This window comes from Carcharhinus amblyrhynchos, chromosome 3 (assembly GCF_965287045.1).
Source record: "Carcharhinus amblyrhynchos chromosome 3, sCarAmb.v2.hapA, whole genome shotgun sequence".
Lineage (NCBI taxonomy): Eukaryota > Metazoa > Chordata > Chondrichthyes > Carcharhiniformes > Carcharhinidae > Carcharhinus > Carcharhinus amblyrhynchos.
The window spans coordinates 133,249,252-133,264,953 of NC_137326.1; the positions used below are offsets into that span (position 1 = coordinate 133,249,252).

The 15,702-nt window shown below is 44.5% G+C and overlaps 1 protein-coding gene across 4 annotated transcripts in view; it reads left to right on the plus strand.

The window, feature by feature from the left end:
- The window catches only part of LOC145341139 (neprilysin-like), a 216,495-nt gene that overhangs the window by 132,436 nt on the left and 68,357 nt on the right, over positions 1-15,702 (plus strand). For all 4 annotated transcript variants that reach the window (XM_080186028.1, XM_080186027.1, XM_080186029.1 and 1 more), the window contains exon 9: positions 8,891-9,025. In XM_080186028.1, coding sequence (XP_080042154.1) covers positions 8,891-9,025 — 135 coding nt within the window. The remainder of the gene's footprint in view (positions 1-8,890; positions 9,026-15,702) is intronic.

Consider the following 15,702-nt stretch of genomic DNA (forward strand, 5'->3'; position numbering starts at 1 on the left):
TTAAGAAGGTGTGTGATGTGCTGGCCTTCATCAATCGAGGAATTGAGTTTAGGAGTCGAGAGATAATGTTGCAGTTGTATAAGACCCTGGTCAGACCCCACTTGGAGTGCTGTGCACCGTTCTGGTCACCTCATTACAGGAAGAATGTGAAAGCCGTAGAAAGGGTGCGGAGGAGATTTACAACGATGTTGCCTGGATTGGGGAGCATGCCTTATGAGGATACGTTGAGGGAGCTCGGACTTTTCTCTTTGGAGGGATGAAGGATGAGTGGTGACCTGATGGAGGTGTATAAGATGTTGAGAGGTATTGATTGAATGTGTAATCAGGGGCTTTTTCCCAGGGCTGAAATGCTTGCCACAGGAGGACACAGGTTTAAGGTGCTGGGGAGTCGGTACAGAGGAGATGTCAGGGCTAAGTTTTTCACTCAGACAGTGGTGGGTGCATGGAATGGGCTGACAGCAATGGTGGTGGAGGCAGATTTGACAGGGTCTTTTAAGAGACTTTTAGATAAATACATGGAACTTAGTAAGATAAAGGGTTATAGGTAATCCTAGTAATCTCTAAGGTAAGGACATGTTCAGCACAACTTTGTGGGCCGAAGGGCCTGTATTATGCTATAGTTTTTCTATGTTTCTAAAATTCTATCACTTCTAATCTGATCTTTTCAAGTGCATTAACCTCCAAGCTTGTTAGAACAAAAGAACAAAGAACAACCCAGCACGGGAAACAGGCCCTTCGGCCCAACGAGCCCGCGCCACCGCATCACCCTACACCTATTCTACCCTGCGTGTCTACGAATGGAACCCCTAACTTAGCCAGATTCAGGGGAGAATAGTGTCAATTTGTTACACCAATCAGCCTAAGAGCACATCTTTGGGGTGTGGGAGGAAACCGGAGCGCCCGGAGGAAACCCACGCAACCACAGGGAGAATGCGCAAACTCCCGCAGACACAGGCCCAAATCCATGTATCTGCACAGCTAGCAGTGCTAGTCACTGAGCTGTTGCGGCGCCCGTCTACCGGTCCAGGATCAAGCACACACACCGACACGAAGTACTAGGCCACTCCCGGAACCTCCAACAGCAGCCCACGCACGACCCACCGTGTGCATGCCCCTCGTTTGACACGAGGTGGACCTCCACCTGCAGAATAAAAAGACAAAAACGTTAATCTTACAAGTCTGCTTTTCCGGTGTCTCCCGAGGTTCTAACCTTATTTAATAGCCCCTACCATAACCCTCCATCCTCGTTTCACTCATGTGTCTATCTAACTGAACCTTAAACGAGTCCAACGTTCCTGCCTCCACCACCCTACTCGGTAGCGCGTTCCATACCCCCACTACTCTCTGCGTTAAGAACCTTCCTCTCACTTCCAAATTATACCTCTCCCCCCTCACCCTTAAATCATGACCTCTCGTATTTGTACCCAGTCTAGGGAGCAGTCTCTCACTATTAACTCTATCTATTCCCTTCAGTATCTTATATACCTCTATCATGTCATGTTGCATTGGTCTAATTTCCTCCAATTAAATCTATAATTCTTAAAACAAGTTATATTCTAAAACTAAAAGATATATTCTAAAACACATGAACCATAAGTAGATATTCACAATAATTCCTTCCATGAATATCAGAATGCACTTTATAGCCAATGGAGTATTATTGTCGTTAGAAGCAGACAATGTGTACACAGTAAGATCCAACAGACAGCAATATGATAATAGACAAATAATCTGTCTTCATGATATTCAATGAGGAGTAAGTATTGCTCAGGTCTCTGGTTCTTCTTCAGAATGGGGCCATGGGATCTTTTATATCTACCTGTGAGGACAGACTAGGATATTGGTTTCACATCTCATTTGAAGTACAGCGCTTCTAGAAATGTAGGGTTCCTTCAGTGCGACATATCAGTCTATATGATGTCATTCAGTGTCTGGAGTAACAACTTTGAGGAAAATGGCTAACCTACTGAGACACCGCTAACTTTGCCGCCAAGAATTTCTTCAGCCGGAGAGTGGTAAATCTGTGGAAATCTTTGCCGCAGAATGCCATGGAGGCCAGATCATTGAGTGTCTTTAAGACAGAAATAGATAGGTTCTTGATTACTAAGGAGATCGGAGTATGGGAAAAGGCAGGAGAATGAGGATGAGAGAAAAAACAGCCATGATTGAATGGCGGAGCAGACTCGATGGGCCGAGTGGCCTAATTTTGCTCCTATGTCTTATGGTCTTATGGTCAAATCTGAGACCATGGCGCATTCCTGATGCAGCACCTCCAATGAGGTTACTTAAATGTATAAATGGCAGGAGACCCATGGGGAAGGGGGAGTGGGTTAGCCATAACAGTCTGATTATTGCTATCAATGCTGCTCATAACTGCCCTTCTATTGCAGAACTTAGCTGATAATAATGCTTAGTAATTAGCTTTCCCGGCTTCGCAAATGTTCCAACTGTTGGGCAGTTTAGAAGTGATCATTAATTCTTTGATTGTTGACAAGAAATGATGAACTGGAAGCTAGGCACTATGCGTTGTTCCGACCAAGCTGGCCCAGAGTCTGACTGTACAGGTCCCTTGAACTCTGACGCACCACACCCAGAGTATAAAACATTGCATGCGCACATGTGGTTCCCAAGACTCTTATTTGGCTTTTAGCTAAGGCTGGAGTAACTACCTTTCCTGATGCAGTCTTTTCCGATACATTAGCCACATGTGGCTCATTGGGATTCCAGATGCGGCTAATTTGCCTGAAAAATAAATGAACAGCAGATACAGTCAGTGTTGGCCAGTGATCTCAATGCACATGATCACGTGGCTTGTGCATGTGAACTTTAATCTTTCTGAGTAAAATAGTAAGACAAAAAGCAGGTTGCACGATTGTTGTAAGCGCTTTGTTTGATTTACCTCGAACTTGCATGAAACATTTGGCACTAACTGAAAGCAAGAGACTAAACCAGCTGCATCTGCAGCTCATTGGCAGCGTCCATTGGACAGCATTGTTCTGTGTTTGAGTTTGGTTTATATCAAATTAACTGAAAATAACGTACTTTTAGAATCATGAGCAGAGGTTGTGAGAATTGTGAGGAGTTTGTTTCCAAGTGAGATATTGACAACTGAATTAATCTCAGCCTGCTGACAAAGAAGCCTACATCTGCTGACTGACGTGAAGTAACCTCGTGGCATATTAAGCCAGTTCTCTGCGGGCATATTCAGCAAGGTGTAGCATAGTGGTAACGTCACTCAACTCATATGACCTAGCGCCCCAGACTCTCTTGGGAGACAGCTTCAGCTAGAAGAATTTAAATGCAATGAATTAAATATGGAATCGAAAGCTGTTCTCAGTAATAGTTGTCACGACTGATCACTGTAAAAACCCAGCTGTTGGCCTTTATAGCGAGGGGGATAGAATATAAAAGTAGGGAGGTCTTGCTGCAACTGTACAGGGCACTGGTGAGGCTGCAGCTGGAGTACTGTGTGCAGTTTTGGTCGCCACACTTGCGGAAGGATATATTGGCCTTGGAGTGCAGAGAAGGTTCACTAGGCTGATACCGGAGATGAGGGGGTTGGCCTATGAAGAGAGACTAAATAGACTGGGTCTGTACTCATTGGAGTTTAGAAGGCTGAGGGGGGATCTTATAGAGATGGATAAGATAATGGAGGGGATGGATAGGATCGAGGTAGAGAGATTCTTCCCGCTTAGAAAGGATAGCAGGACTAGAGGGCACAGCTTCAAGATAAGGGGGTGAGGGGCAGTTTAGATCAGAGTTGAGGAGGAACTTCTTCACTCAAAGGGTGGTGAATCGCTGGAATTCTCTGCCCGTTGAAGTGGTGGAGGCTACCTCGCTAAATATATTTAAGTCACGGGTAGATAGGTTTTTGATAGACAAGGGGAATTAAGGGTTATGGGGAGAAAGCGGGAAAGTGGAACTGATCCACTTCAGATCAGCCATGATCTTATTGAATGGTGGGGCAGGCTCGAAGGGTTAGATGGCCTACTCCTGCTGGTATTTCTTATGTTCTTATGTTCTTAAGTTATCTGGTTCACTGATGTCCTTTAGGGAAGGAAATCTGCCATCCTTACCTGGCCTGGCCTACGTGTGACTCCAGATCCACAGCTATGTGGCTGACACTGTCCTCAGAAATGGTCTAATCAAGTGTACTTTGGGGTGGGCAATAAATGTTGGTCTTGTCAGCGATACCCCCATCCTGTGACAGAACAAATTAAGTATTTCCCCACTGAAGTTAATGGTGAGAAGCGGGGAAACTCTGTGTAGATTCCCCCCATCACACACCAAGCCCCCCCCACCACCCCATAGCCTCACCACTACCCCCCCCCCAGCCTCACCACTTCCCGTGCCCATTTCACTATTTAATTAGATCCTGGCTAAGATGATTCATCTCACCATCTTTTATTCGCCCTTACCTTTAATACACCCCCTATAGAAATTCGCCTCAGTAGGTTCGGCAAGCAATCAATTTAGAAAGAACATTGAAGGCAGAAGGAGATGTGAGGAGGAAATGTTCTGAACTTCCAACATTTAGGGGCTAGTTTTCTCATTCCGCCCGCCATGGAAATCGCTGCAGGCAAAGGGCGGACCATGGAAAGGTCCACTGACCTCAGGCAGGGTTTCCAGGTTCTGGGACGAATGTGGCTGGAAAATCCTGCCCATAGCGTTGACAGCCCAACCTGTGGAAATGATATGTCCACTTCGTTACTGGAAATGCTCCTTGCCGGAGATGGAATGTGTACCCTTGGTATCCACAGAATCGTATCAAATTTTACAGCAGTGAACCAGGCCATCCTCCACAACAGGCATTCTCCACATGAACCTCCTCCCATTTTCCTTCATCTCACCGTATCAACATCAGAAATAAAAACACGCAAACCTTCAAGACTGCTGCGCTTTTCAACACAATCACGGCTGATCTTGGGTTTCAACTCCGTTTTCCCACCCCGCTGATGGATATAATGTGGAGGTGTCGGTGTTGGATTGGGGTGGGCACAGTAAGAAGTCTCACAACACCAGGTCAAAGTCCAACAGGGTTATTTGGTATCACGAGCTTTTGGAGCGCTGGTCCTTTATCAGGTGAGTGGAGACTTGGGTTCACAAACAGGGCATATGTAGACGCAGACTCGATTGCAAGATAATAGAACATAGAACACTACAGCACAAACAGGCCCTTCGGCCCACAAATTGCGCCGATCATATCCATACCTATCAAGCCATAGAACTATCTGTAACTCTCAATCCCATTAAATCCCATGTACTCATCTTTTAAAAGACCCCAGTGAGTTCGCCTCTACGACCACTGACGGCAGCCGATTCCACTCACTCACCACCCTCTGAGTGAAAAACTTACCTCTAACATCTCCTCTGTACCTGCTTCCCAGCACCTTAAACCTGTGTCCTCTTGTAGAGACCATTTCAGCCCTGGGAAATAGCCTCCGAGAATCCACCCTATCTATTCCTCTCAACATTTTATAAACCTCTATCAGGTCACCTCTCAACCTTCGTCTCTCCAGGGAGAACAGACCTAGCTCCCTCAACCTATCTTCATAAGGCATGCCTCCCAGTCCAGGCAACATCCTTGTAAATCTCCTCTGCACCCTCTCAATAGCCTCCACATCCTTCCTGTAGTGAGGTGACCAGAATTGCTCACAGTACTCCAAGTGGGGTCTGACAAGGGTCTTAACAAGTTGCAGCATTACCTCCCGACTCCTAAACTCAATCCCTCGATTAATGAAGGCCAATACATAATGGTTGGAATGTGAGTCTTAACAGGTAATCAAGTCTTTACAATGTGCATGGAGAGAGGGATAATCACAGGTTAAAGAGGTATGAATTGTCTCAAGCCAAGACTGTTAGTAAGACTTTGCAAACCCAGGCCAAATGGTGGGGTTACTTGTAGTGTGACATGAATCCAAGATCCTCAGGCATGCGGGAACTTGGCTATCAGTTTCTGCTCAGCGATTCTACATTGTTGTGTGTCTTGAAGGCTGCCTTGGAGAACGCTTACCCGTGAGCTTGTGATATCAAATAAACCAGTTGGACTTAACCTGCTATTATGTGACTGCTTACAGTTGGATATAGCTCTTGGGGTAAAAGGGATCAAGGGATCTGGGAGGAAGGCATGATCAGGCCATTGAGCTGGATGATCAGCTGTGACCACAATAGCAGGTTCCAAGGGCCAAGTGACCTCCTTCTGCTCTTATTTTCCAAGTTTTTCCAAATCTCTTAATTTCCTCAGAGACCAACTAAATCTTTCCATTCCTTCCTTCCACATCAGCATTTTTAGATGACTCAATTTAAATCATTTGGTTAATACCAAGGAAGACAGCAACAAAGTTCAAAAAGTTATTAATAAATTGCAGACTGGTGCATAGTCTGTTTTAACCCTTATACAGTAGGTAAAGAACTGTGAGTAGATTTCTTGTTCGTACAGTGATATTTATTCACACACACATACACAACTGATATTATTCGTCCATACAATCAAGACTAAGTTATTTACTGAATACTAAAGTTCATGTCTAATACTAGACCGTGACTTAACTTTTGTGTGATTGGCAAGTACCCAGGCAGATATTGGCTTTTATCCGCTTGTTGGTCTCCGTAGTCTGATACTTCAGTCTGGTCTGATACTCTGACTCTGATCTTCCTTCCACTGTTGGTGTGTTGGCTCTCCTCGTGCTGGTCAGTGCTGGTGATGGTCACCGTTGTGCGGAGAGTGTGGAGAGTCTGCAGAAGGATCTAGATAGGCTGGGCGAATGGGCCAGGAACTGGCAAATGGAATTTAATGTTGGCAAATGTGAGGTTGTCCACTTTGGTAGGAATAATGGTAGGAAGGACTATTACTTACGTAGCGAAAAACTGCAGCAGGCGACGGTGCAGAGGGACCTCAGGGTCCTTGTGCATGAGTCGCAAAAACCCAGCTTGCAGGTGCAGCAGGTGGTCAGGAAGGCGAATGGGATGCTGGCCTTCATAGCGAGGGGGATTGAATATAAAAGTAGGGAGGTCTTGCTGCAGCTGTATAGGGCACTGGTGAGGCCGCAGCTGGAGTACTGTGTGCAGTTTTGGGCGCCGTACTTACGCAAGGATATTTTGGCCTTGGAGGGAGTGCAGAGGAGGTTTACTAGGCTGATTCCGGAGTTGAGGGGGTTGAACTATGAGGAGAGGCTGAATAAACTAGGCTTGTACTCGTTAGAGTTTAGAAGAATGAGAGGAGATCTCATTGAGACATATAAGATGTTGAATGGGATGGATAGGATAGAGGTGGAGAGACTCTTCCCACTCAGGAAGGACAGTAGGACTAGAGGGCACAGCCTTAAGATAAAGGGGGGGCGGTTTAGAACGGAGTTGAGGAGGAACTTCTTCACTCAAAGGGTGGTGAATCTCTGGAATTCTCTGCCCGTTGAAGTGGTGGAGGCTACCTCGCTAAATATTTTTAAGACGCGGGTTGATGGGTTTTTGATAAGCGAGGGGATTAAGGGTTATGGGGAGAGGGCGGGAATGTGGAACTGAGCAGCGACAGATCAGCCATGATCTTATTGAATGGCGGGGCAGGCTCGAAGGGCTGGATGGCCTACTCCTGCTCCTATTTCTTATGTTCTTATGTTGTCGTTCATGGGAGAGAGAAAGGGAGAGATCTTTCCATTGTGCAACACCTTTTATCCCTCATTGGTTTTGCGCCCTTTTTGGCCATTGCCAACCAATCAATCAAGGCACGATCATCCCAATCAATAAAGTCCAATCAGGTGCTGCCACACCAGTTTCTGGATGTGTACCCAACAAACATGCCCGTAGGTGCTGAAGCAGGTAGGTCACATATCTCCTTCTCAAATAAGGGGTTAAGGTGCCCCTGTGTCTGGTAAACAATCTGGTTTGACCAGAGAGTGTCCATTGTCTTTGAGATGGCCTATATCCTGTGTATTCAGTTGTCTGAGCCGCTGTCTGTTTATCTCTGGCCTTTAAACTGCACCCTGTCAGTTTCTATACTTGGTCAAATATCCCAGCATGCTTTGTAAATCGCCATCTTAGGTGGCCCGTTTGGCTACAATATGTTAAATGAATTTCAATATAGGCAAACATAAAATGATACAATATGGCTGATAGATGAAGGAGGCCACACATAGCTTCATAAATAAAATAGGATGTGAGAGGAATGGATCTCGGGCTCAGATTCGCAAATTATTAAAAGGCAGATTAACGAAGTCATGGTAAGTTCTGCCCCAGAACATTGGAATTCAAAAGCAAAGAACGTAAGTACAAATTTAAATCAATGTTTGACTGTTGCTGGGACTGGAAAATTGTAGCAATGAGGAAAGATTGGAAAGGATGGGTTTATTCTCCTTGGAACAGAGGAGGCTGAGGGAAGATTGGATCAAGATGTACAAGATTGTGGGGGGCCTGGGTAGATTGGATGGGAGAGGGCCTGCTTACTTTAGCAGAGAGGTCAGCGATTAGGGGGCATAGATTTAAAGCGGTTGGTAGGAAGATTAAAGGGGAGATGAGGACAAAAGGTTTTCACTCAGAGGTTTGGGTGAGGTCTGGAACTCACTGCCTGAAAGGGTTGTAGAGGCAGAAACCCTCAGCTCATTTGAAAGATGCCTGAATATGCACCTCTCGAGCCGTAACCTGCAGCGCTACAGACCAAACACTGGAAGATGGGATTAGGTTGGAGGCTGGTTTTTCAGCTAGAGCAGACACGATGGGCCAAATGGACTCATTCTATGCTGTAAGCCTGCTATAATTCTAGCAGCTTTCGGGAAAGACTAAGCAGGCTTGGACAAAAAGACTGAGAAATGATGCGGTCCATTATCTTAATAAAACTGATAGAATTCTGGTGTTTCTCCAAGAAAATGTTGTATCCATTTATTTCTTGTGTTTATTACAGGCATGTGAAGCTTATTTCATGTTCATGGTAAACGTGGCCACGTTGGTACGTAGAGACAAACATTTAAACGTATCTGTGTCCAAAGTCGAGAGTGAAATGAAACAAGTTCTGCAGTTGGAAAAAGAAATTGCCAATGTAAGTTCCTTTATCTTTTTATTGCCTCGTGAGTTGCCTCGTGCATCTGGGTGCGATTTGGCGGGCTGACCCCACTCCATGGTACAAAGAGTAACCGAGACAGCAAGAATCCTGCTCTGTTCAGAGTGAGGAGGAAGCGGGCAATACTGTCTAATGTTGTTGTTACCAGTCTTACCATTGAGACCTGGAAGGAATGAATCTGGGCTTTGACTTCTGATCCTGTGGCTCACTGATAGATGTAGATGATTAGATTGAGAAGGTCATGGGCACATCAGAGGGTTGAACAGGCAAGGGGCCCTCTCCATCTCTGTGAAAATAGAGCCAGAGGACAGAAACTGGAAGCGTGACTCCTGAACCCAGCCCCCACTACTTGTTCAGGGGTGAATGGGGGTGGGTCGAATCCATGGTTCATAATTTACGTAGTTCAGCCTGACCTAATTTTCACAATGAGGGAGTGGGAAATACGATTTGCGTAGATTAAGCCGAGTGGGTGAAGTTCTCAACATACTGGAGTCCTTTGGAGACTTAGGGTACCCCTCCGGAGAGGTATGGTACCCTTTTGGCTACAGCCTGAGGCACCTTGGGAGAGGTAAGGTGCCATTTGGGAGAGGCCAATGCCTTTTTGGATTGTTAAAATCAGACACAAATGTGCGTAAAAAGCTGAGGAACTCATCAGAACTGTAAACTTCATTGGAGCTATCAAAGGGAATTGTCAATACAGGTGTCAAGCTGTTGGGGCATTTAAATCACCTGTAATTTAAATATTTGAAAAAAAAACAATTGTTACCATTGCAAGATTAGTATTTAATGACTGATTTCAGAATCTATCATATCACCATTGGTATTTGTCAATCCATAGCTTGCCTGACACCTCCAAGTGCTTGTAAAGCCTTTGAAGTGAGACTATGAATACCACTGCTTATTCTTATATGGATTAAAGGGAGTTAATTGTTGTGAATAGGTTTTTAATCAATGAAAGTTTTATTTTAAATAGTGGATTAATTAAAATGTATTGAAGAACTTTATTTAATCTCAGCATGAGGTCCTGATTTCTGCTCATAGTGGATACTGTGTGAGTTCGCATGGAAGGTGGAAGGGAAACTGATGATGGGTGGAGGGCATGAGTTGGTACTAAGTTGCGTTGAATCAATAAATGGATCTCAGGTTTAGATGGAGAGGCTTAGGTTGGCATTGAGGGTATGAAAGTCCCTCGGGCTTGGGTGATGGGGAATAAGTTGGCGTTGAGGATTTGACAGACCATGGGATAGGTGTCATGAGGGTTGAGATAGATGGGGCAAGGGGAGTTTTTGGGGGTGAGCGCTGGAGGGTTGATATTTCTTTAATTCATTTTTTCATCGCAAGAGCGAAATACCAGAGCACCGAGGTGGCCCTTTTGCCCAGTCTGCCTCCACAGCCAGAAGCCCCACGTCTTCCGATGAATTTGTTCCAGGGGCGGTGGGCACAATTCTGATAAAATCCGACCTCTCCGGATTGAAAATCCAAACTTCCAGGGCACTCGTTCTGGAGTCAATTTCATGAGACCGGACATTCTCCTGAAAATTCGGATCTTTATCTCGACTTGTACTCCACAGGAGGAACTGATGGGGGTGGGATGACAAAGGTGTTGCATGTGCTGTCATACAGATAAAATGTCAAATGTACCCCCGTGTGGCCTCCCAGAGGGATGTCCAAAACCCTGTGGCTCCATTTCGAAGAAACTTTGACGATATCTTCCAAGTGCCCTGATTGATATTTATCTCACAATCGATAATCATTCAAAGTGATTATTCAGAGTCTTGGAGGTTTGCTGCGTGCAAATTGATTATGATGTTTTCCTACACAACAAAAAACAGGGTCCAAGCATTGTCCATTAGCTGGAGAAAACTTTGTAATGTTCCAAGGTTGTGAATATAGAAACAGAGAAACTAGAAGCAGGAATAGGCCATTCCACCCTTTGAGCCCGTTCTACCATTCATTATGATCATGACTGATTATCGAATGCAATATACTGATCCTCCCCTTCCTCCCAAATCCCTTGACCCCTTTAGCCACAAGAGCCGTGTCTAATTTCTTCTTGAAATTAGCCTCAACTACATTCTGTGCGAGTGAATCCACACATTCACCACCCTCTGGGTGAAGAAATTTCTCCTCACGTCAGTTCTAAAAGACTTACCTTATCCTTAAACTATAATCCCTAGTTCTGGATTCCCCCACCAATGGGAACATTCTTTCTGGATCTACCCTGTCTAACCCTATCTAATATAAATGTATGTCTTCCTTCCACTCCCCAGGCACTCATGTCTGCAGATATTGAATGAGAGGCGTATTAGATTTGGCCTGTGTTGCTCCTGTGGAGATCAGAGACCCTTACTATTAGTAACCACAGCTTGGTGGATAAGAGATACAGCTATCTCTGAACTGTCTCGTGAAACCCATAAAGTGGAGCCTCATAAATTAAGTCTTTACTGTTTAGAATCAAAGCTGGTGTGAACTCATGCTGAACCTCAGGACACAGTAAAAAGTCTGACAACACCCTATTTATTAGTCCAACCTATTTATTTGATAATATACTCACAAGCTTTCGGGTTAGCCCCTTCGTCAGGTGAATGGAGAGTTCTGGCCTCAGACAGAGCATATAAAGCACAGACAGTTTACAGATTACTGATTAGAATGCGAATCCTTACACCTAACCTGCTGTTCAAGACCTGAAGTGGCTGATAATGTGAGTGGAAGGAGCACTGATCACAGTTTAAAGAGATGTGTATTGTCTCCAGACACTGTACTGTCTGGAGACAATACACATCTCTTTAAACTGTGATCAGTGCTCCTTCTACTCACATTATCAGCCACTTCAGGTCTTGAACAGCAGGTTAGGTGTAAGGATTCGCATTCTAATCAGTAATCTCTAAACTGTCTGTGCTTTATATGCTCTGTCTGAGGCCAGAACTCTCCATTCACCTGACGAAGGGGCTAACCCGAAAGCTTGTGAGTATATTATCAAATAAATAGGTTGGACTCAAACCTGGTGTTGTCAGACTTTTTACTGTGTTTACGCCAGTCCAACGCTGGCATACCCACATCAGAACCTCAGGACGACATGGACCATTTGATAGAGTGGTCAGATAGGTGGCAGATGATGTTCAATGCAGAGAAGTGCGAAATGATTCATTTTAATCGGAATAATATGGAGAAAATGGTGTAATGCTAGTGCGCTATTGATATATTTTATGTTTAAGTGTGATGCCTTAAGGTTCTGTTTTTTTTTCTACAGTCTGTTTGCCTAGAAAGGAATACAGCTCAGATGCTGGGAAAGCAGGATAATTACACATTTAGCCATGCCATATCGTGTTTACTTAGGACAGAGCTAATGGATTTTTGTTTATAGATGAAAAGCTCCTCAGAGATTTTCATTAAGTTGATGGATAGGGTCATGTGATAAAGTGGTTAATGGGAGGAGCAAGTTTTGCAGCAGAGAAGAGAAGCTTTCAGTTTGTCTAGGGTTTGTTTAAAGACAGAGGTCAGCGAGCTACTCTGAAACTCAAAATTTCTTTGAAAGCTTCAAGATTGTTTATACTCCTAATTGCAAGTACATTTACTCCTAATTGCAAGTACATTTATGATTGCTAACTGTACTTAAAGTGGCTTTTAACACTATAAGAAAAATGTTGCTTATTTGGAACTGGAACAGTGATAGGTTAGAGAAATTGAAGTTGTTTCCTTTCTTAAATATTGCTTAACTTCAATGGTTAAACTGTTTCCATTTTTAGAGTTTGTTTTAATAAAAGATCCATAAATTGTCAATGGGATTAATCCTGGAATGTAGCATCCTATCCTCAAGTTAGAAAAGATTGTTGGGGCCCAGCCTGGCTTCATAATATACTTAGGTCCTGGTTCAGGACAAAAATAAATGAAGGATATAACTCTAAAGGGTGTGTAGATCTAGGTGTTTACATGCATCGGTCATTGAAGGTGGCAAAACAGGTGGAGAAAGAAGTTAATAAAGCACACAGTATTCTGAACTTTATTAAGAGGGCATAGAGCACAAAAACAAGGAGCTTATGCTAGACTTGTACTGGACATTAGTAAGGCGAATGGGATGCTGGCCTTCATAGCGAGGGGGATTGAATATAAAAGTAGGGAGGTCTTGCTGCAGCTGTATAGGGCATTGGTGAGGCCGCAGCTGGAGTACTGTGTGCAGTTTTGGGCGCCGCACCTGCGCAAGGATATTTTGGCCCTGGAGGGAGTGCAGAGGAGGTTTACTAGGCTGATACCGGAGTTGAGGGGATTGAGCTATGAGGAGAGGCTGAATAAACTAGGCTTGTACTCGTTAGAGTTTAGAAGAATGAGGGGAGATCTCATTGAGACGTATAAGATGATGAATGGGATGGATAGGGTAGAGGTGGAGAGACTCTTCCCGCTCAAAAAAGACAGTAGGACTAGGGGGCACAGCCTCAAGATAAAGGGGAGGCGGTTTAGAACGGAGTTGAGGAGGAACTTCTTCACTCAAAGGGTGGTGAATCTCTGGAATTCTCTGCCCGTTGAAGTGGTGGAGGCTGCCTCGCTAAATATTTTTAAGAAGCGGGTTGATGGGTTCTTGATAAGAGAGGGGATTAAGGGTTATGGGGAGAGGGCGGGAAAGTGGAACTGAGCCACGACAGATCAGCCATGATCTTATTGAATGGCGGGGCAGGCTCGAAGGGCTAGATGGCCTACTCCTGCTCCTATTTCTTATGTTCTTATGTAAAATCAAAATACTGTTGATGCTGAAATAAAAAACAGATAATGTTGGAAAAACTCAGCAGGTCTGACAGCATCTGTGGAGAGAGAGAGAGAGAGAGAGCTATAGTTAATGTTTCAAGGCTGTATGAGTTTTCTTGAGTGTGGAAACTAGTTAGTCTTCAGCTGGAATGTTGTATACAGTTCTGGGTGCCAAATTGTAGAAAGGATGTGAATGCATTGGAGAGAATGCAGAAGAGGTTAACAAGAATGGTTCCAGGGATGAGAAAGTTATGAAGATAGATCGGAAAATTTGGAACTGTTCTCCTCGGAGAGAAGGCTAAAAAGAGATTTCATAGGGATATGCAAAAAGACAAGGGTACTGGACAGAATAGATAGGGAGCACTGTTCCCACTAGCACAGTGTCACTGTGGTTAGTACTGCTCCCTCACAGCACCAGGGACCCAGGTTCAATGCCCAGCTTGGCTCACTGTCTGTGTGGAGTTTGCACATTCTCCCCGTGTCTGCGGGGGTTTCCTCCGGGTGCCCTGGTTTCCTTCCACAGTTCAAAGATGTGTGGGTTAGGTGGATTGGCCATGTTAAATTCCCCCTTAGAGTACCCAAACAGGTGCCAGAGTGTGGTGACTAGGGGATTTTCACAGTAACTTCATTACAGTGTTAATGTAAGTCTACTTGTGACAATAACAAATAAATTTAAAACTTAAACTTTAAACTTGATAAAGGGACCAAGAACTGAAGGCATAGATTAAAAGAAATTTGCAAAATAAGCAAATGGAACTTGAGACAAATGTTTTTCACACAGTGATTGATTCAGCAACGCTGTGCTGAAGGTGTGGTGGAGGCAGGTTCAATAGAGGCATTCCGGAGGGCGTTAGATGATTATTTGAATAGAAACAAATATATAGCGCTATGGGGGAAAGGCAGGAGAATGGCAGTAAGTCATAACTGCCATTTGGAGAGTAGGGTGCAGACACACTGGGCCAAATTGCCTCCTTCTGTGATTTCAGTGATATGCACATCTCCAGATTCCACGTCACTGTCACTGCCGATTATGCCTTCAACTCCCTAGACCCGGAACTCTGCAATTTCCTCACTGGCCCTTATTCCTCGCCTGAGCTCCGCAACTCCCTCACCAAATCTCCCTCCCTTTCTCCCCACCTCTCGTCCTGAAGGTGGCCCTCCTGATTATCTAACATTTCCTTCTTTGGTTTGACATTAGAAGTTGCTGCTATTCTGGGACGTTTTGTTATGTTAAACATGCTGTGTAAATGCAAGTTGTTCTTTGTTGTTTCTCTTTAAGCTGGTGTAGAATTTGGCCTGGGGATGTTAAACGTCAGCACAGTAACATTGACTAAATTCCTAGTGTGCTCCAACAGTGCTTTGATTTTCATATTTTAATAGCAATGCTCGACTTACAGGGGTAACATTCTTGTTTTCTGAAAATCAACTGACTGCATGTCCTGTAACAGCGTGAACAGAATCCTCCTTGAGTGCATCAAGTTATTGGCAGTTTGTTAATGTGAGGTTAAAAGAATAATTCCATCCCTCTCCCACTTTGATGAGCAGCACATTCCGTACAATGGAACGGCAGAGAGGGAATTGCAATTTGGATCTTCATATATAGCCAATGTGTGTGGTGATTCTTGCTGGAGCTCTTGTGGCAGAAGTATGCACACTGGGTTCCAGATCCCTCTCAGAGCAACAAGTTGTTAAGAGTTGAACTCTTGATCAGCCTGCAAGATCTGCCATTGACCGATGACATCTGTAGATTGTAACAGTGGAAATATCCCTGTCTGTGATCCGGCAAACATTCTTTCATCTCTGGTGTTAATCGCATCCTGTTTACTCTCCCTCCATTCAGCAACTATGCGCCATTCTTTGAATTCACGTTCCGAATCACCTCTACTCTGTCCTACGGTGGCACAGTGGTTAGCACTGCT